Source organism: Cloeon dipterum, chromosome 1, assembly GCF_949628265.1.
Source record: "Cloeon dipterum chromosome 1, ieCloDipt1.1, whole genome shotgun sequence".
Lineage (NCBI taxonomy): Eukaryota > Metazoa > Arthropoda > Insecta > Ephemeroptera > Baetidae > Cloeon > Cloeon dipterum.
This window is the reverse complement of record NC_088786.1, coordinates 17,144,783-17,167,504: the sequence shown is the minus strand read 5'-3', so window position 1 is coordinate 17,167,504 and position 22,722 is coordinate 17,144,783. Positions and strand designations below refer to the sequence as shown.

The 22,722-nt window shown below is 39.3% G+C and overlaps 1 protein-coding gene across 6 annotated transcripts in view; it reads left to right on the top strand.

The window, feature by feature from the left end:
• The window catches only part of LOC135939432 (uncharacterized), a 175,800-nt gene that overhangs the window by 43,124 nt on the left and 109,954 nt on the right, over window positions 1-22,722 (top strand). For all 6 annotated transcript variants that reach the window (XM_065483858.1, XM_065483833.1, XM_065483866.1 and 3 more), the window contains exon 2: window positions 20,181-20,290. In XM_065483858.1, the coding sequence (XP_065339930.1) occupies window positions 20,191-20,290 (100 nt within the window). In that variant the 5' untranslated portion in view covers window positions 20,181-20,190. The remainder of the gene's footprint in view (window positions 1-20,180; window positions 20,291-22,722) is intronic.

Genomic DNA, 22,722 nt, shown 5'->3' with positions numbered 1-22,722 from the left:
GACAAAACATTTAATGATTCAAGAATTTTGAAACTCTGTATTACGCACACTGTTGAAATAATTTTTCAAACTTTATGTAACAAAATGTGATCATCTGTCAATATTGAAGACGACAATTGAAATTAATTAGAATTTAAAAAACCACTCATTTAAAATGGGCAAAAAATAATCGTCTTTTCGTTGGAACAACCCGTCTAAAATTCTCAGCATTAGTAGTTACATCATTTTCTGCCTGTTTATATTTTTTAATCTGCTTATCTAAAAATGTAATTTAACTCATCTTTGACTTTCCTTTCTTTTGTTAACTTGAATGGCTTTAGTTATACTGACAGCAGTTTAGCGACTGCTTCTTCATTAACTTCCAAGTTTTTTCTGGCTTCCATCCGCGTTGCTCATTTGTCTTCCGTGTTGGATTTTTATTTGTCATGCAAATTTTCCTGCTTCCAATGAAAAAAAAATAATGATTTTTTCACCACAGGAGGATAAGCATTTGAAATATTGAGGAGGAAATGGAAATCACATTTTAACTTTCCTTTCTACGAAATGTTTCTCAATTATCATCAATGATAATTATTTGCGGTCTTAAAACATGTTTTACATGCACTCAAGCGTGAGATGATTCCTTGTGAACACTAATATAATCGGACGTGTTCGAGCGTCTCTAAACGCTGGGCGGGTGAAGACTTTTGTCCCGCACTGGCTGCGTTTATTGTCATTTTAGCGCCGTGCTGAATTTTTATCGTCGCAATCAAAACCTAGTGCTTGCTGCTTCTGCACTTATTGTTTTACGACGCCCGCCTCCAGTTGGCTGCCGGCCTTTATTATATGTATTCCACGCCTTCATTAGCAGCTCAATGCGCCGAGTCGCTTTGGCCTCGCATAATGAGGCTGGAACTGCGAATTTCTACGAATTTGCCGCCGCTCCTTATCGCACTTTGAGGAAATGAAGCTGTTATTGCCGAGTTCCAACTGATTCGCAAAGGTATTTAAGGCCAAGACTCTGCCGCCCACTCAATAATACAACTCGATTTGCTGGAAAATGTGCGCAGTGCAATGTTTTTTGTGCTCTTTGTAAGTTTCATTTTCGCAAATCCAGTTAATTGATATTTTAATCAGGATTTCACCCAAAAATCTTAATATCTGTAAGTCAAAAGTTTGCAGTTTTCCCGCACTTTGTGACACGTGTATCACGACTTTTTTTTAATTTTCTGGGGAACCACGTCTCTGCAAGCTACGCAACGGTCAACGCGAGGAAATCGAGTATGTACCGTGTTAAGTGGAAATGACACAAGTGGCTGTATTTCACTTATTGGTTCTTGGCAAAATAAATAAATTGTTGAAACGTTCAGAAATCTATAATTCTTCTAAAAAAACGATTTAAAAGATTCTTTGAAAACTATATTTGGGAAAATTGGTTGTATTTTAATTTTAAAATTAAAGAGTGGCTTAAACTCTGCGCGGAAATTAATTCAGCTTATATGGTTGGTTATTATTGAAAATTTAGGAGGAAAAATGATACGTTCTCGTAGTGTACAGCGGCTGTTTCGGCTATTTTTGCATGTCCCAGGGAATTATAAAACAATAGCAGATTTCCAGTTTATATTTTCCCCCTTTTACATGTAATAATTCACTCTAATGCTGCTACGTCGAATTGCAAAAGAACCAATTAAATAGGTTTCAATTATGACCGACGAACGCAATTAATGTGAAGGCATACTTAAATATAACCAAATAACGCTGCGTGGCTCGTTTTGCATTGAGCTGTAGTCAAATATATTTACGCAGCATAATTGGCCGGCAATTTCCTTGCGAAGCCGGAATTTAGATTTCGGTCGCGCGCAAAGTTCTCTACGCGAAGCAACCCGCCGAACTAATTGGTCGTAATTTTGAATTATAGACTTTGCCTGTTCCACCCTCTCCCGCTCCGTTTTCGTCCCCTTTCGCCCACCAGCCCGCCCGGCCGAAAACCCTTTTAGCAGAGCTCGGCTTCGCAGAAACTGAACCGCCGCTCACATTCATATCGCCGGCGGAAAATGGTAATTACAAAAGTTGCCGTTCCTCTCTTTCATTAAGTCGAGTTGAAAAATTAATATCTGGGTCTGCGAGAGCGCCGCCACCCTTATTTACGACGCCTGCAACCCCTGCTGCTGCTCCTGGAGCTCACATACACGTTTAATGTGTTTGCAGCAGGTGTTGTTTAATGTGGAAATCTTATTACGGTGCGGGCGGCAATCATGACGCCTCTCGTTTTATGAACACGTGCAGCTCTCTGTTGCTCTTGAGCCATTTCGGCGCATAAAGTATTATTTGTTTGCCCAGTTTCAATCACGGAAATTGAGATTGCATTGATACGGCAGCAATGGAAGTGCGCTGTTAACTCCTTGGAAAAACAGTATATTATTAGGAAATGTAGGTCAAGATGTAAAAAATGAAATTTCAACATCTTCTAAATAAATAATATTTTTAGTTTTTTTTTTGCTTCGCGGTTAATCATTAATTACTTTTTTTGTCTCATCAAGCACTGTCCAACCAATTTGAGCACAAACTGTATTTTTAAATCTAGTTTGAAATTTTGTATCAATTCTTAGTCGACGAATCGAATAATTTCCACCAAAAACATCATGAATGCATAATCAAATTTAACAATTTCAACAAAACCTATTTGCAAGTTTCCTTTTGAGGACGTATCCTTAAATTAACATTTGAGTAATTTTGCAAATTACGATCTACCGCTGGAAATCGCTTCAATTCAATGGTACAACTCTCAATTATTCCTTTGAGTTATTTCAAAAGGCAAATTGTAATATATAAGGATCAGCCAAGCATGAAAAGGTTTCTTCGAATATGATGGCCGTGTTTACGATGAATATTAAATTGCAAAACGTCTCATTGCGGGGCAAACCCGCGGAAACAATTAAGCTAGCGCTGGAGCCAGTTTTGAGCAAACTCTTATGCTCCTTTCACATTTCCCGGACGCGCTCTACTCTTTTTTTCCTTTGCAACTGCAACTCAGCGGAAAATTGTCCCCGACAGAGATGAAAAGTTCCGGTAATTGCAGGTGCAGAGGCGGAAACTTCAAACGCCGGCGCACGGCCAATAATTATGATAATTGCTCGGAAAAGACTTCTTCTTTTGTGCGTGCTCGCGTAATTGTGGGCAGGCCGTATTTTATTCACTCACTGGTGAAATTTCTCGCCGAATGGCACAAAGGGCTGCACATTTGATGCGGTCGCCGTCACTAGTCTCGAACGCTGCTCACTTCTCAATTGCACTGAACTCATGATGATGGTAAATGAGCAGAGAGATTGTTGCGTTTTATTTTAACATATTTAACTTGTTTATTTAAAATTAGAAGTCCGATTAGGAAATCCCATCAAATGTGATGTGCAGAAATAAAATTTCGCTAAACTTGATATTTTTAATGGGGGTGCATTTAAGGAAAATGATTGATTTGACGTTTAACAAATGTCATCAGTGAAAAAGCCACTTGTTACTTTGCCACTTAAAATGAAAAATCATCGATTGTCACGAATTCATTTTTGGAAACATTAGCAATTTTTATCGATAAACACGTGCACCTGATTCTCTGTGAACAGCCGCTAATATAAGTAAATGAGGGAAAAAGAATGCGTTTGCACGTGTGAATATGCTAAGATTTTCTGATAAAATCCTGATTAAATAGTGTCGCAGAATTAACCAAAAAACCCAAATTAACTAAACAAAATATATCATTTTTATTTCAAGGTCTTTATTAATTAAAAAAAATTGCATATTAAACTAATTAACGATTCATTAACTACCGATTAATTTAAATAAAATTCTCAAATCTCTCTAAAAAAATAGGAAGCATTAGCGTTGCTAACTTTCCTCTTTGATTCGGAGAAATGAAGGTTTTCTGGGAGAGCTAGAGGTGAGTGAGTCGTCCTCTCTCACCACCGCCTGCGCTGCGTGTATACGTGTGTTTAGTCCAAATTATATTCGCAAGGCAAAAAGGCGGGCTCTCTCTCTCTCTCTCTCTCTCTCTCTCTCTGTGCGAGTGTGCCTCTGCATTGCGCACCAACTCGGGCCCGAGTCATGCAAATATGTGTGGTGCCCGAAGATAAACATCTCGCCACCGCCGGCAATTTCGCCCTGCTCCACGTCTGCCCTTACACGCGCTGCATGTGAGTGAAATGGAAAAGCCAGTTTTTATTTTTCGCGCCCGTGTGCCAAAAGAGCTTCCACAGAATTGCGATCAAATTTGGGAGGCCAAGTTGTTTGTTCAGCAATCGCTTCTTCTCGCCGGCAGTTTGCGAGCAAATAAATTCGCTCTGTTTGCGTAGTTCAGAATAAAACATTGAACGGAGAAATAAAAGCCAATATGAAGTCAGTAAAAAGTAATTTTAATACCTTGATTCTACAAAAACAACCTTGATTCTTTTTATCGGAGAGTTGGAGACAACAATTCGGGGTATTGTTTAAAAATAGTATTTTTTTGCTCAATATAGTCGATTATTATAAATATGTCTTTCAATAATCCGTTTAAGAATTGATTTTGAGAAGAATAATAGGTAAATAATCGGCTTTCAACCGTTCCAAAATTTTCTATTTTGTCAACTGCCATCAGTGAAATAGCCACTAGTATATTTTCCACGATAAATAATCGATTTCACCAATTTAATCGTTGGAAAATATGACTTATTTTTTTAAATTTTACATCATTTATCGGAAAAACGTTCACTGTTTTCTTTGTGAACAGCGGCCACTGGAAGAAGGCGTTTTTGAGATAAGGGTGCAGTTCACATGAAAAATAAAAAAAGAAAAGGAACGCAAAGTGCGGAAAATAGTAAAATTTTACGTTATAATTTACAGACTTCAGTTTTTTCAACTGAAGCCCTAATGATATTATATTTATCTATTGTAGTAGTTGTAGAAATAATCGAATTTCAAAATGTTTAAAAATTCATGATTCGTGCATGTTTGATGGTCACAGAAAAAATAATTGAATGTTGGTTCTGCAAATCCTTAGCAACAAGTTTTCGCACTTGTGCGTAAACGCGACTTTCTTGGCTTTCACGTCATTTGATTAGTCCCAACTTTGGAAATGAGTAAGCTGATTGGAAATCGAATCAGAGGAAATTCTGTCGGGCAAAGCCACTTTCCGGCCGATGTGCGACCGCAGCATAGAGGCGGCCGCAGTGGAGCAGATCCCCTGACAAAAAGCGACCGCACCGTCGATCCGACTGAAATTCACAATCACTCGCTTGCAGACCAGACGAAAAAGTTTGCGTCGCCAGTGGCAATTTCGGTTCGTTCGAACACCGCACTGCAATAAAGCAGCCGTGGAGCAAAAAGTCGTCGTAAAACAGAGCGCGAGTAATTTTATGGAGGCTCGCTTTATCATACACAGAACGAGATGGACGTGTGGCGCGCCATCAAATGTCGTTTTATCAGCGCTCGAAATTAATGCCCTTCCAATCACGGCATGTTTTTATCTCGCAAACACGAATAACTGCTACTTCCCAACTTGGGACGCGAACATTAAATTTTTACGCACTGCCATGGCTGCCCGCAATTGCCGATCCAATGCTTTATCTCTGACGTGACTGCAAAAGGCCCGCATTTGTATAATGGGGATGCTCTCGGAAAATATCAATGATTTAAAAGAGATAAAGTTGGAAGAATATTTTTAGCGAGATGGATCAGGCTGACACAGAAATCACAGACCGTAAAATAAAATTCACTCATCTGCCAGAGGGAAAGTCCAAAAGTGTTAATTTTACCATTTTTGCATCCTTTTGTTACCCTCTATTTTAGTTTTCCGGGGAACCGCACCCCCATTTCAAAATTCCCGCGAGTTACGCCCTCCTCCTGTGGTAGCTTTTCCCAGAGAGTCCAGTGGACGTGAATTTAGGTATACAATACAGTTTATGATGAAAAATTCAGTTAATTTTCCGAAAGGAAACTCTATTATCGTTTTAACTGGATCAAAGAAACACTTTTAACTAAATAAATAAAAAATTTAACGTTTAGAAACCTATTACTGACCGATTATTCTCCTCAAAAATAACTTTTAATGATATTATTTATGATAAGACACACTGAACAAAATAATCTAAATCGATTATTTTTTGCACATCCTTAGCCATCATTTTCACTGTTAAACCGCAAGGCCAGGCCACTCAAAATCAGACGTATTAACAGCTGGTGCCCAGTATAATGGAAGGAATAATTTAGTTTCTATCTCTCTATTTACATTAAATTTACTGTCTTGGAATAAGTTGCGACATGCTCTGCTGATCTTCTTGTCCTCAGCAGTCTTTGTCAGCCATTCTTTTAGTTGGTCTCGCTGCAGTCTCGTCGCACTGTCCCTGCGCGACAGGCTGACATCTCAATGTCGCGGACAGTTCTCTTTCCCTCTTTTTTCTCTTTTAAATGCGGCCAACCCGGCGTCAGAGTACAGAGAGCGTAATTCGCATGCGTTTGGCAGCTCGCCGTCTCCCCGATTTCGATTTAATTCCCCTCCCGATTTATTTTCTCACTCATTGGAACTCAATTTGTTGGGATCACACTCCGTCTTTAACACGGCCTGCTTTCTTTTCGTCTGTTTTTATTTTGTTAACGTGCGTGCGTATGTGTGCCTCCTCCGAGCTCAGACCGCCGTCGTGTGTTTTACTCCTGACGATCCTAGTTGATCCCAAAGATCCCTTGTTTTTCGTTATTTATTTATCCTTGCCCGCGTGAGCTGCCTCAGTGCGCCACGAAACCGAAATAGAGAAAAAGAGCTCACCCAGAGGTGAAAAATGGCTCGTGATTAAGCCGCTGCAGCGACACACGACCCACGCGCATATATTGATTTTCGTCAATATGTTCATTTTGCAACCTTCTGTCATCAAACTTTGAGTCTGATCAAATGGAATATTACAATTGTCTGCCCGGTTATTTTTCAGACAGTAGAGGTACACTGCAAATCAGGGGTGAGAAAATATCACCCCGCCGCATGTCACTGCTGCGCGGTGCGAAAAACTCACCTTTGACACCCCAGGTATAGTGACATACGGCGGGGTGATATTTTCTCACCCCTGATTTGCAGTGTATATTTAATTTTTGCTTGCAAGACAAATTATACTGAATGAGTCCATGCCAAAAGCACCGGAGATGACGAAATATTTTCTAAGTTGATGAAGAAATTGATTTTTTTTCTTGAGCAGGTTGAATAATATTATTTAAACAGCCCAAGGCCATCTTGTACAAGACACTTGAATAAATTAAAAAGCCAGAATCGTATTGCGCGCTGAAGATAAAATCGTAGCTCTTTAAAAAGCCATTTGAGCTGCGACTTTCCCTCGTGCAGACGAGGAAATATTGGAAAGTCTCCTCTTTCTGCGGCTGCTGCGTGTGCCGTCGTGGAAAGGAAACATCCCTCGCGGCAACGGGCGAACGGAAAAGCGGCACGCACGCGGCGCCTTATCTCTGCGCGATGCATTTTCCACGCAGCCGACGAGAATTCCGAGAGGCAAATGTACGTGTCTTTTCGCAAGCACGCGCCCATAAATAACAACACACGCACACTGCACACTTCTCGAGCTGACTTGAAATTATGAAAAGAGGCTGCGTCTATACATATATTTACCAATAATGCGCGAGTGCTCTTCTTATTCTGCGAAAGCAGGGGGAGTGATTTATGAAAACTGGCGCACAGGTCGACTTGATCGCCGAATTATTTCTCTGCATGGGGGAGCTGTGTTTCGCGTGTTTTTGCAGCGTTCGCATGAATAATTATCAGGGAAATAAATCTTGAAAAAGGGTCAGAAGAAGCAAATTGGGTCAATTTTCGGTGAATCAGCAAATAATGACCCATATTTTAATTGATTGATTTAACTTTTATTTATTTTGTTTTTATTATGCGTTGCAAATTCATTTAATGATGTTAGGTGGAAATTTTTCGATTCAAAAATGTTAGCAACTAAAGAAAATACCAAAAATTTAAAAATCGATTTAAAAATACATTTGTGGAAGGCTTTTGAGTATTCGAAGCAGCCAACAGATTGCGTCATCGAATACTTCCGATTTTGAGGCACTTAATGGCTGTCATTTAAGTATCAATCCTGCTGCTGTGCATTCAGCTCTTAAAATGATTTCTTTTGAAGTGCTGAAAACCAAAATCGGTTCGGTCAATTGCCGGGGAAATATGAAAACAATTATTTGAAATAAAAATGTATTCCAGTGTTTCTACTGCGGTTGGCTGGACTGAATTTTGTTCCCAACACATCACAATAAAACATTTTAAGAGCAGAAAGCACACCAGCAGGATTGAGCCTTAAATTGCAGCGGAAAGTGCATTAAAATCGAAAGAAACTTCTAGTGCTATCTATTGGTAGCTTTGAACACTAGGCGGCTTTCGCTACTGGTGAATTAAGATAAAGAAATTTGGTTCGGAGACCACGTTTGATGAGACAATTTGGTGGGTCATTTTCTACACTCCGAGGACAACAAAATTTTCCTTTCAGTATTTGTGCTGGGCTTTGTAAGTTTTTAATAGTTTACAGTTGGGCAAACAATGTTCTGAAAGATGATTAAATATATCACATTTATGCTCCAAGTTGCATTTTCCACCAGGTTTGTTTTCTGGGACTCAAAGATAATCGCTTTGAAAACCAGTCTTGTGAGTTTTACAGACACTTGAGCTGACTCTAAAAAGGTAAATTCCTTTTAATTGCGAGTAAGTGTGCGATAAAGCTAGAAATGTAATCTTTTTTGAAGCACGTCAGCTGTTAAAATGCAGATTTTATTAAAGCATTTCTACCTGTGAGAAAAGTATTTACATAATTGGGAATTAATGCAGTGCAAAATCTTAACATGAACAACAAAAATATTTTTGTAGATGCTCCACTGCTCATGAATAGATAACAAGAATCCAGGAAGTTTGTAGATGGTATACACCAAATTATAAAAAAATACATAAAAATATATTTTACCACAAAAACGTTGTCGTTTGAAATTTTCTGCTTTAAAAATATATTTTTTCTGACTTGGTTCCCTCTATAAATTAAACCAAATAAAAGACTTAATTCCTAACAATTTTTGGCTCATCAAATCACAAAAAAATTACATGAGACAAGTTTTTCCAGAGTCTGTAAAAAAGCGATTGCGCTCATTTCTCTGCGTTTGAGCCAACATCTTCATTGAGAAAAAAAGCGAAAGAGAACCACGCGTTTATTCGACTACTTTTCGACTTGTTAGAGCAATTCTGCTCGTCGGCAGATGGGAGAGCGACTTGCGTGTGGTTTAATCAAGGTGGCCTTTATCTATTCCCACCGAGCGACCGACCAGTCGATCCCTCTCGCACTTTTCTCCACCGCTTTTCCCTTTCCGCCCGAGTGGGTCCATTGAAAGAAGTTGCGAGATGATGTGGCCTATTCGAACGCGACGTTTTTCAAAAGAAGTCATTTCTATCATCAGTTGAGCGAACGCGGCGGCGGGAAAAAACTGCGCTTTTCTCGTCTATACTTACTTGCACCTTGCTTTTCAAAAGTTGCCAAGTATTTTGCAGAAAAGGGTGCGCCGAGCGCTGTCAGCACTCCAAACTATCATATCTGACGACGCAGGGTGCTCAGCGGGCGAAAACGCTCCATTCTCACATTTCGTTGCCAACATGAAATTACTTTCAAGATGAATTGAAATGGTATTCATCCTCGTTGCTATAAAACTTTATTTATTTTCCAACAAGTTTTGTGATGAAATTGAAGATGACAAATACAAATTTTTGAAATGAAATCAACATGCATGCATATTTATTACAATTTGATCCGTAATTCAAGAGTTTAAAAGAGAACCAAAAGAGATAGCCTTATTCAATTCAAATTTCTTTTTCTCCTTGAAAAAACACTAACCCTGCTTTTGCATTTTAAAATTTAGCTAATTTTTCGCACATAATCTGTCTTTTCTATATTTTTCACCTTATGCGAAATAATTTCTACAGCTCCTGAAATATGGAAATCAAATATTTTATTTACATTAATGTCAATTTAATGCTTGAAATCCTCCAAGGAACCGTCACAAAACGTTTAAACAGCAATACAATATATCAAAAGAATTCATTACAACACCAATCCAAAAATTTTAATAACAAAAAAATCTTCCTCTAAGCCAAAAGTAGTTGAAATAATCACTTGTGCTGAAGAAGAATCAAATCAGTCTAAGTGCTTATAACAAATTCTCGTCTCAAGTTCCTTGAGATTCACCGAATCCCCTTAAGCTTTAAGCACCAAACATGCCGTCGATGGTGGTGCAAGTTGCGAATAATTACTCTCCGTACATAGACTCGTGTGGATTAGACTCTCGGAAATTGCGGTATGCACAGCACAGCACCGCCAGAGGGTGTGGCTCTCCAAGTCAGCTCGCCGGCTGCTCCACTCTGCCACTGGCCGGTTTCTATTAAAATATTTAAATTAATTTTCGTCATCATCATTCTGCTCCGGGTCCCCCGGCAGCTCTCTCTCTCTCTCTCTCTCTCTCTCTCTCTCTCTCTCTCTCTCTCTCTCTCTCTCTCTCTCTCTCTCTCTCAGCTGCGCAACTTGGCGCTCTCGCACTAATTTGCAAACAAATTAAACTTGCGCGCGGCTCTTTTTATACTCACGCAAGAGGAGTGAGATGCAAAATTTATAAGAGAGGAGAGAGAGGCGCAGAAGCTGCTGTGAAATTCCGCCCGGCGACGAATTCCATCCGACTTGGACGAAATATGCTCTGTGAAGGTTGCTTTAAAAGCTAGCGTGCGTTGGACGACTTTGCTAAAATATTAGTAGATCGCAAGACATTTTCCAGTTCTGAATGCTTAAGTCTACTGAACATCTTGAATTCTTGATTTGGGAAATAACTTAGGAATAGAATGAAATGATGACAATTTCTAAAAAAGAATACAGTACAGATTCGCTAATTTAAGTGTAAAAACTATAAGAAATTGTGCTTAATTTCTTTAAAAGTGTTTGGATTTCTTATTTCTATTCTTACATTTTTGGAATCTGCTCTGTGCGAAGAGTTAAATGACGTGTGATTTTCATAATTTTGCAAAAGTTTGTAATTTTTCCAACAGAAAAGTGTACTGGGAAAATCACGTGCAAAAATGTAATATCTTAGTGTAAGAGATTTCTTTTCAATGATAGATGTAATAAAATCTAGGTTTTTGTTTTGGTTATTTCACTTTTTTGCGTGTTGCATAAGTTGTCAATTTACAGAGCAGTTTTTTCCGGGAAATTTGGGCGCGTTTTTTTAAATTTCAATTTAATCAGCTTTCAAAATTTGCTATGATTGTCTCTAGACATAATAGCCGCTAATTTATGCTCTATAGGGATTTTGTGCAGTTCCATTTTGAAAATTTGCCAGTAATCACTTGACGCAAATTCGCCAATAATTTCCATAAAATTTCACTTAGCAGCACCGCACCGAATTGCGCAATTGGCAACGCACGTATTCGCACATAATTAGCATTTACACATTTTGAACGCGCGCGGAATGGTACGTTTATGGCGGCGACACTGTCAGCAGGCGGGGGTGACCAGACCATCCGGGGTGGTTAGGGAGCGCATGTGGCGGCCGCTGCACAGCCTGCTGGCCGCGTGATAAATGAAATGATGCTGCTTGCGAGTGTGACTCACGGAGATTTCCTGAGAGCAGGCTCGATTAAAAGCAAATCACTCACTCGTCTCGAGGGGTGGGTGCCGCTTGATGGATTGACACTTTCGAGAGCGAATGAGTGAGTGAGTGATAAAAATGATTCTATTTGTGCAGCGCCAGGAATGCCGACGAACTGGTTAATAACGCGGCGCTGCCTGCGGCAAATAAATTGAAAAACGAGCCGCGCTGCTGATTCAACTGGTCCCTGGAGCTTTTGCTTGGCAGAAGAATCGTATTACCTGATAAATAAAAGAAAAATTACAAAAAAAGCATAATGCAATTTAATTATTCTTTTTGTCGGTTATTTACATGTTAACTAGGCGCAACAGGATGTGCCATATTTTTAAGATAAAAAAGCATTTCAAGTTAAAATTAGAAGCAGCTTCCTCGTTTTATTGTGAATCATTTCTAATCATGGAAAAGTGAGATTAATTTTTTTACAGATACTTTAAAATCATCTGTATTAAAAAAGTCCGGTTATTAATAAAATTCTTCAACAAACAACAAATTCATTAATTTTTTATCATCAGAAATTGTCATATTTCTCCAAGTAAAACTTTCAAATCAGTCTGGTCATTTCCAGAAAAATAACCTGTGATGTCTTCTATTCAATTTCCCGCCCTTTTTCCAAGCCTCACGTACATCACTGGCCGACCATCATTTCTGTGAGAAGAAAAATACGAGTCGTCGTTCGATAAACACGTCATCATCTCTTTTTTCGCGTCTTCCACACCGCCTCCGGTGGCGTTTTTAATCAGCATGCCGCTCTCTTTACATTGTCACTTTTATTACACGTCTTATGCGCAATTTATGAGCAAATAATCCTTTTCGCCGGCGACCGACGCGCCCTCACAGCTCCTTTTTAAATAAAATCCATGGGGTGGCCCGGCAGCGCGTATTTACATTCGGGGGGTGGATTAGAGCTGCCCTCGGGGGATGTAAAAAACTTTGCAAGACCCATCTGGTACCGAAATTGCGGTCTCGCATAGGCAGGAGAACTCGTGCGACCGGTTCTGCACTCTCGCTGCCTGCGAATCGATAATTTTCAATTCAACCCTCGCAGATAAATGAGGATGACTGCGTGCGTGCCGAGGGCGGTTTTATCTTTGCGACTCAGCTGCACGTGCCGCACCGAGAGCAATTGCCCATTACACGCGCACTTGGCAATTGCTGCATTGTCTTATTGTTCGGCTGTATATAAATTTGTCGCGTGCACGCTGCACAGTTTAGACTTTTCAAGTGACTATTCACAAAAGTGGGGGGAACATATATATTATATTTTGCATGCCGTTGAAAAGAAAACGTTTGCTGACTGCCAGTGAAGGGTGAGGAATCTGGAGAGCAACACTTTTGAACTGACATATTAAAGAGTCAATTTTTTATTGCGATATTTATCATGCATTTATTGCCAGGCCATTTTCAAATAAAATATATATTTTTTCTATTTTAGTTAAAACATTCTCTTCAAATTGGGAATGAGCTAAAATTTTCTAAGATTCCGCTGTTTAAGTTTCTGAGAAAATTATGTATGCTAATCAAGCGGCGAGCACTGTCTTTCAATTAAAATCATGATTTATTAAGGGAAATTTTCCGCGTAATTCGCACACATTTAGATAGATAGCGATGAGAGGAATCGAATTCAAGCGAAAGATCACTAACAAACCGTTAAATATTACGAGAAAATTAGCAAACTCTGAAATGTTACAGTTTCTTAGTGCTTGAAGTGAAGATAGATTTGTTAAATCCCCCAAATAATAAATTTAATATACCAATTTCTAGAGCTAACAATACAAAATATTTTTCATTGCAGCCTTGCAAATATCCATTTTTTCTCTTTATTACATTATTTTATATACCTACTTGTAATATTTTTTTATTATTTATTTGTCCAATTCATCGATCAAATTTATTTATGGACTCTTTCTAGAAAGAAAAATGCCAGTGAGCGGGTCCAGTGAGCTGCTAAAACGCAAATCACACTTCTCACCCCGCGGCCATTCATCCCCTTCCCCCGCTGCAATGTACAACCCCCGCTTGTTAAGCTGCCGCTGCTGCACTGCACACACAGGATTAAAACTTTTGTCCGCGTGGTGATGATGCGAAAATTAAAAATTACTGCGGCAGCCGCGGCGACGGCGGACAAGTCGACAACTGCCGTTACCACGTGTCGGCTACCCGCCCTGTATTGGAAATTTATTTAAATTAAAAGTAAATAGAGGCCGCCGCGGGGTGCGTTGTCGTCCGGCACTGCAAAGTGATTTATTGTTTCATTTCCCGCTTAAATGAGCTGCATTATATTTGTATAGAACTGAAAAATAAAAACAAACCCACGCACAAAATTTTGTGAGTAAATACATTTGCCAACCCTTTGTCAAAATATTTTATGTTTTATGTCTATGTTACATTTTGTTATTACAATTAAATAAATAATCTCGGTTTGATGATTTTACGGGATCGTTCTAACGCTGTTAGCGATTAAGGTTGAAAATGGAAAACAACTTCTAAATGCCCACCCTGACTCGTTTTCGTCAATATTAAAATTGGCAAAGTGAGCTGGAAGTTCCTAAAAGCTGATATCTTACATGCGCGGCGCAAACTAATTTTTAATTACATTCATGCATTAAAAAATCCATTTAATTAAGTGCAGTAGTTGGCGAAAAATGTATTGGTTGGAAGAAATAATTCACTCTATTTTAAGAATCCCCACTCTTCTCGCTCTCAATAAATCGGTTGTAATCACGCGCAGCAGTTAACTGTGTCCCGTGTGCATAGATTGATGGAATCGATCGTCTTTGGGAGTGCGCCGAACAGCATCTGGGGCGGGAGCAAATTAATAAGGCGCGCTTTGGTTCGAGAGCAAGACAAAGAGCGAGTGTCGCAATTACTAATTTCAAGCCCTCTCACGCGAGCTGGGGCCGTTCAAAGAAACCCACCGCCGCGCCACGCCACGCCACTATGCCGTCGTCGTTGTCGCAAAGTCACTCTCGTCTGCGACAAAGCGAGCGCGGGCGGCGCTGCTTTTATAAATGCGTGTATGTGTGTGACACAAACTTTAAAATTAGACGTCGACAGCGAGAAATTTCGCACAAAAGGCGACGTCTTTCACTCTCCTTGCCGCTGTTTTCTCGCTTTTCAGGAAAGGTGCGCACGAGTTTTTGTCCCTTGCCACCGCTGCATCTGCGACACGCAATCAAAGAGCTAATTAGTTTTGAGAGGAGTGATTGAGGCAATAAATATTACGGACGTAGAGATGTGGAACGATGGTTAATCAAAACCGAGAAGAAAGACCCTCACTTTGACAATTCTACGTCTTAATTTACAAGTTTCAAATGATCATAATGATATTTTACAGTCTCTTCGCTAATAAACTTAATACGTACGTGTAGCACTTCATTACCAAGGTGAAAGACATAAATTTTGCCATTCCAAATTTACTTTTTGGGACCGCAGGGAAATGTTTTAACAGAGATCGTACGTTTTAATTTTGGGGTCAACTGTCGAAATGAAATTGGTACCGGGATCTTTTTGAAATCACATATATGACATATTGCATGCAAGAGATGTAGTTTGAACTAATATCTTCGGTTATATGCATGCTAGAGCGATTAGGTTTTAATCAAGCTTGTGTTAGTGTCCTCAACAATCTCGCAATTTACATCAAAGCTGTTTTAGTTCATTTTTCAATAAAAATATTATAAAATCAATTTTAATTAAAAAGCAAACCTTTTACATTTTGTATTTTAGGTTTAATATCAAGCTAGAAATGTTAGAAAGTTTGTGAAAAATTTGTGATGGGATTGTTATTTAGTTTTTGGAATTAATCAGTGAAACATCCAGCGCGGCTTTTTCGAGGACGACGCGCTCAACAGTAAAAGTCCGCGTTTGAGCGGCTTTTCGCAACTTTGTCCACGCACACGATGCTTCCTTGCACTATCACTTGTCGTGGAACGCAGAACACACTTAACATCCCATTGTGTAAAATGCTGAAACGATAAAAAACGTATGTTTTTATTTATTTTAATGGTGAGGAAATTGGGGTTTAAGGGGCTGCATTCTAAAATTAGACTTTATTTACCTAGGAGACGTCAAGACATATCACTTATGGTTTCTATTTCTTGTTGGTACGGCCCTTAGATGCCGATATTTAAGTAATCACTATGAAAAATCACGAGAAAAGCATATAATTTCAACTTGTTCAATGGGGGCATGGTTACCCAGGAAATGAAAAATGCGGAGTATAATTTACGTGACGGAAAACCCGGGAAAGCGTACAATTAGACCTTTTCACTTTTAGATTTTGAGAATCCTGAATTAATTATCGATTTACTAGTCTGCAGATTTAGTAAAAAAAGAATCAGTTTACAAACTGCGGTTTTACAAATGATGGCCGTGAAAAGGGAGGCATAAAATCGATTCAGTTTAAAGACAAAATTTGCAGCTATACATTGCTGTCGAGATTTATTTGCTGTACCTGCACGCTTTTGTCCTATATTTGTTCAATAATATGAATTGTTTAGAAATTCCCCAATGGCAGCTTGCGCAAGCAATTTGCAACATTAATGTTGATTGATGAACTCGCGCCGAGTTTTCACAATTCCAATCAGAGCTGTTCTCTGAACAATCGGATTAGCTCTCGCACGTCTAATGTTTGAAACTGTGCAGCTTGATATTGTGCGCGTGGAGGCAAGTGCGTATACGGCGCGCCTTGATCCAAATTCAATTTTCTGCGTGTTTGCCAGGCAGCTTGTGCGCTACTTTGTTGACAATAATCAAGCCTGCCGCTGACGCTGTGTATTGTTAATATTAAGGTGGATGCACGCCCGCGATGCTGTTCTCCCTCGAAAATGTGTTTTGGCGAGGCTTAAATTTCGCGCATGCAAACTCTCGCTCCGGGAGCGGCAGCCAATTTAATACGGATTAAGAGATAGTGCGCCGGCTCCAGCAAAAGCACCGGTTGTTTCTCACTAGGAGCCGAATGCAACCATAGCTGCATGCGGTTTCGGATTTGTTGTACGCTCGCCGGCACATTATGCACACTTGATGGTTGCACGGGCGAAAGAGAGAGCTTTTGAATAAGTTAAAAGCCGTGTGTGCCTGCCTAGCTGCCACACGGATTAACCATCTGGAGCAGAACAATTGGCTTTTGCCATTCATTTTATAATCTAAACTCAGCAAAGCAGTTTTTTAAATGGTCGTGCAGCAGAAGAATTTAACGAGGACAAACCTACCGTTTGTAACATTGTGATCTATCCGCGCGCTAGTTGGTGACATTCGTGCCCAAGAGCCGGAATGCCCGAAATAACGTCGCATTATGATGGTTATCTCATTAATTTAGAACGGAATTAATTAGCTAACTGATGCGCCTTGGTGTGTATGTGACACAAACAGCAGAGAGACCGCAGGCGCTTTCAAAATTGCCATCTGTTGATCTAAAAGCCATTCCTGCCAATTTCCGCGCTTCCTCGTGGAAGCAACACAGCGTTAAATCTAATTAATTACCCTCACTCCTCTTACTCAAAATCCCGTCATTGATTCGGATCTAGTTGCGACAACGCAGCAAAGAAAAATCAAGCCGAGCAGATAAAGCGACAGAGCGTAAAAGCAAGAGTAATTACTTTGATGAGCTGTAAAAGTAAACAGCGGCGTGGCTGTTCGCAGCTGTTACTTCTCAGAAATAAATTCAAAAGCGACAGATCAGTCCAAGCAATCAGCGGAAAGTTCCAGGTTCCTCCTTTGAGACCGAATTTTTCCTCGTCACGTGTGCTAACCAAATTGACTCTCTCTGATAAATCCTCTCCCGGCATATTTGTTTGTTCCAGCCACCTTGCCGCCTGCGCTTCATTAGCAAATTGACTTATTTGCTGCCGCCGCCGGTCGCTATCAAACGAATCTGTCTCCTTCTCGAAAACAAAACCGCAAAATCATTCGTTGCCCAGATGAGAGGGAAAAAGTTGCTAAATACTCACCAAAGGGCCAGGGAGAGCTTTATTTCCTGTCACTAATGGCAATCAAAAACAAATTTTCTTGCATTGCCTCGTTTTAATGTCTTCCGTGCTAATTAAGATTCTTCCAAGCTAAAGAAAGCTTGGTGCTTTGCATTTTTAGAAAGAAAGTCAGGCATAATTTTGACCAACCGTTTGGGATCTAAATTTTTCCCCTAAACTTTTGGTCCATTAATTCCCTTGCGAGTAAAATTAGTAAGTTTTAGTTTTATTTTGACAGAATATTATTTGGATCCTATTGCCAATGAGCAGCGTCATTCCGTAAAGATTTCTTTGATCGCGCGTAGATTGAAAAAAGGAAGATAGAACTTTTTGCTTTTGAATTTGGATCGGTGTAAGTCTCTACATTTGGCATTCATCACGAAGAACTGCCAAATTAAGGAGTGCGAATTTCTTTCCGCCAGGCAGGGGCTTGTCAAAGGTATCTTTGAACTTTCCAGCCGACTCTTTTTACCTACTGCGCGCCGGAACATTTCTCTCTCTCTCTCTCTCTCTCTCTCTCTCTTTCTCTCTCTGTGTGATACTGATCCATAATTCATGCTTCGCCGCAGCCCCTCCTTTTCCTACCTTCTTTGAATTTATACGCGCGCCCTCGAGCTCTTTTCATTGTTGATATTTGAGAGCCAAAAGCTGCGCCGTGCGTACATTACCCTCTTGGCGAGAGAGAGAGAGAGAGAGAGAGAGAGAGAGAGAGAGAAAGCACGGTGGACGGGCTCTCTTTCCTCGCCAACCCCTTCGAAAAAAATAATAAAACCTCATTTCCTGGCCGCACAGTTTCCGCCCTTGATTTACCTGTGCGACCCCCCTCGCGAGTGCCTGATGGAATTTCGCGCTCATTTCCGAGGCCGTCGGCCCGCGAAACACTCACCTTTTGTGTAAGCTGAGCTGAACGACGAAGCCACATCCTGTGGTTTGAATAACACTGTTTCATTCTTTGAAGCCGACAAACCGCCGCTGTTATAGTGAAATTACATCACTTGGTTTCAAGCGTGTCATTTGGACATCACGCATGCACCAATTATCGTCATACAGATGCCTGTTATTAAACACTGAAAACGCTCTCGCCTCTGAGCAAAAGGATATTTTCTGGAAAAATTGAAAGCTTCATGGTGGGAAGTAATTTTATTTTATTTTTAACTTCTGCTGTCGGAAGAGATGGAGATGTGCAGAAATAATCGACATGTTTATTGCCCACGATATATACAAGATTTTCACGAGTAAAAACAATTGGAAAAATGACTGAATTTTTAATATACCTTGAAATTAACGAAAGTACGTCAACCGAATTATCTGTGAACTCCTGTAAAAGGGTGGAGCTCTAGCTCGCGTGTATTTTAAATGGGGGCGTGTTCCGGAAAATTATGAAAATAAGGCAAAGCACATGTCACATAGCGCGGGAAAATTGTAAAATTTGAACTTTTTTTCAGATTTTCAGCTAAAATTCTGACTAAATTATTAATTTAATGATTTTTGCAGAAATTATCAGAAAAACGATTTTAAAATGCTAAAAAATCCATTTAATGACTTGAACATCATAGTTGTCAATAGAAAAAAATATTTGATAGTCAGTTTTACACTTCCCTAAATTATACACCGCCTAACGTGCAAAAATAATTTTTTTAATTTTCGAACTGTTTTTGTTGAAATAACAATATAAATATTTTGAAAATTGGATTTTAATTTAACCACATTTGCCCCCTTGGAAAAAAGCTCTCTCTCTCTCTCTCTCTCTCTCTCTCTCTCTCGCATTCGATTTGTCCTTTTCAATTTGAACACAAAGTTTAAATTATCTGGGTTGTGCATTGAAGACCGTACTGATCTCTTCCCTGTCAGTTACATTTTAAATGTACGAGTACCTCCTCTATATATGGTTTGCGAACGGAACGCGTGGAAGTTTTCCACGAGGCCACTTAACGGCGCAGAAACGCTTAGCAAAGAAGATCTCGTCTCGTACCTGACGGTTATTGGTCGGCAGAGCAGTGTGTGTAATTAGATGCGCACCGAGTTATTGGAAAGCCTCTTGCAAATGAGGCCTTTTCAATCGAGTTGCATATCAAAAGCTATGCGAAAATCCCTTAATACCCAAAGTAGCGTCAAGGAGGAGTTGTAAAATCAATTTCATTCCACCCTCTTTTTCTCCTTCGAATCGAGTCGGCGAACGAGTTTTTCTCTCTCTTTCTTCTACTTCAGCTCGCGCATTTTCATTTCCAACTACAAGCTGAAGGAGTTGAGCGGCAGAATTTATAAAACCTCTTTTTCCGCGATCTCCAGCAGCTCCGAAGGAGGAATTCTTCTTTTCGCTCACTTCTTTTTCCCCGACCAATCTCCCGTTCGCTACAAGATTGTAATTTCCGAATCCCTTCTTTTACCATGCAGCCGATCAGAATTTTTAATCCAAATAAGCTCTTTGATCAAAAATTAATTCGATTTCCACAGCTGGAAAAGGGCTTCCTTGTTTTTGCTTTCCAATGCTAATTCGGCGCTGCCGTAAAAGGAGAATTAAAGCGACCGCTTGTTTGTTTGCAGATTCAGCCCGATGTCCCGGTGGAAAGCGAAACTGCCAATCATGGAACTGCTGCTGCTGATCACCCTCTTCTTTGTTTGCCTGCCGTCGGCAAACTCAGCGAAGCAGCCTGGTGAGTAATCAAACCGTTTGCAGCCAACTTCAAGGACTATTGATGAATTAATTGGCCGGCCCGACGGCCACTGCGGTGACACGGATTGAAGAATTAGTCCGGATTGCGTATTGCTGGAAGCACTTGGACGTGATGATGAGCTCAAACTAAACACGCGATTTAACGTAAAATCGGTTGAAATACAAATTTGTGTTTTTTAGGCTGTACCACGGACTGAAGTTACTTTAATTTTTTCTTTAATTTGGATACATCAGAATATTAAAAAAATATATTTTTGATAAGAGTCTTTCAGTTTCTTCACTTAAATTCGGACAAATATTGATTTATTCTTGGTACAATTTACGACGTTTCCTAATATATTTTTGTCGTGGTCCACAAACATATCGTTTTTTTCACCAGAAATAATTATTTCGTTAAATAAAATAAAAAATGATATTTAGTGCAAACTTTAAATGGTCTAACTAATCCACATAGTTATGGTTTTAATGTTGTACAGAGTTGTAGAAAAATTATTTATTGACATGTCACTGTCATTTTATTCCATTTTTAGTATATAATCACCTTTAAAATCAACATAAATTTTTGAAAATTAATGTTGATTTCTCCAATACATATTATCACATTATGGAGAAAAAGCAAAGGCTTTTGTAGTGCCAGCGATTAGAGAGCAAGTCAGTAAGGATAATAACAATTATGGCTACTACCCGTAAAAAAACGCACTCTAAATATTTTAAATTAATATAAGATTGTCAAAGTTCATAAAAAAAGCACATGAACTTGACTTAAAACCGCGTGTTTAATTGCAAAAACTTAAATTAATAAACATATCACTTACAATTTAATATTTTGGTCAATATTAGCTCGAAGGAACCAAAATAGGTTCAAAATATGTTCGTAATTTTGTTCAAAAAACCTCACATTACATTAAATTAACAAATTAAATTTTCACCTTAGCTCAATTTAAAAAAAATCTCTATATTTCAAAGTCAAATAAACTTGATTCTGAATGGCTTAATAAGTTAATATTTAGAACACATCACATCATACACTAGAAAGAGTCTTTAATTTAATCATTTTCTTCCGAAAATTATCAAAAATAAAATTAGAGCACTTTGCGAAATTGCGTGACGCACAAAGACGTCCAAAATAATCTTGTGTAGGCCTGGCGAATGTGAGAATAGCAGCGAAATTTGGCAGGCCAGCAGTCTTATTTCTCTCAATATGCCATTAATTAGGGGAAGAAGAGCGAGCGTTGCGCGCACACGGGCGGCCAGGCCAGGACCCCCCGCACGCACACACAAGGTTGAAAGCGACCGCAGGCAGAGTGTGCGGTCACTTTGCAAACAGCCGACACACAATAATTATTAAGGTGTTGTTGCTGCGTGTGGCCCGCCGGTCCGCCGTTCGTTAAATACGTCGTCAGCAGCCATAGCTTTTATTGCTCTTGTTTTGCGTTGCGTCAGCAAGTTGGTGCTCGCTTGTTTGTTAAGCCCATCATCAGCCTCTCGGAAATCGTGTCCCTTCTCTCCTCAAAGGACGCAGATGGAAAATTCACCCTAATATCTCTGCTTTGGCTTTTTTCGCCGCTCCTGCCGGATTTTGGGAGTTGGTGTCCTCAAGCGAAAAAGATACTAGAAATTTTACACCGTGAAATTTAATTTTAGTCACAATTTCCATTATTGGAGGGTTTTAAAAATAAAAAAATTCTCCTCGCATTAAATAAATATGTGCCGAACCGATCATTTAATATTTATCTGTGACCGCTATGATATATTTTAGCACGAATCATTCGAATATTTCTGAAAAGTGAGTAAGAATCGATGATTTAGTTTCAAATGATCTTCATTGTGGTTCTGCAGGGCTATTTCGCCCCCCATACACATTTGCCATATCCAGACAAATAATATTCAAATAAGATTATAATTGTTAAAAGAGAGGTGAGACTTTGCGGTTCAATATTTCTTAAGGAACTGTATTCTTTTAAGAATTCTTTAAATCCACTTAATTTTAATCAGGATGTAACCTGACAATCTCAGTAAAATCGTAAAACTTTACGTTTTGCCCGCGCTTTGCGAAACGTGCAACGCTTCTTTTTTATTTTCCATTTAACCACTCCCACATTTCAAAATACCCGCGAATAACGCCCTCCTCAAATGGTCTCAGTTCACAGAGAATACGGCGGATGTGGTTTTGATTGAAAAAGTTGTGATATGTAACGATTAATAATTTATTTACAGTTTTTAAGTGGTAAAGAAACAACCGATTATTCTTCTAAATCAGTTTTTAGTTTAGAAAATAACAACTAGGATGCTAACATTTTGAGCATTAGTATCCTGCTTTCAGCAATAGAACCCAAAAATTAATCCACCCTTTTAAATTAGATTAAGGTGGCATTGGCAGTTCAAAATGGTTTTAAATTCAGATTCAATAGC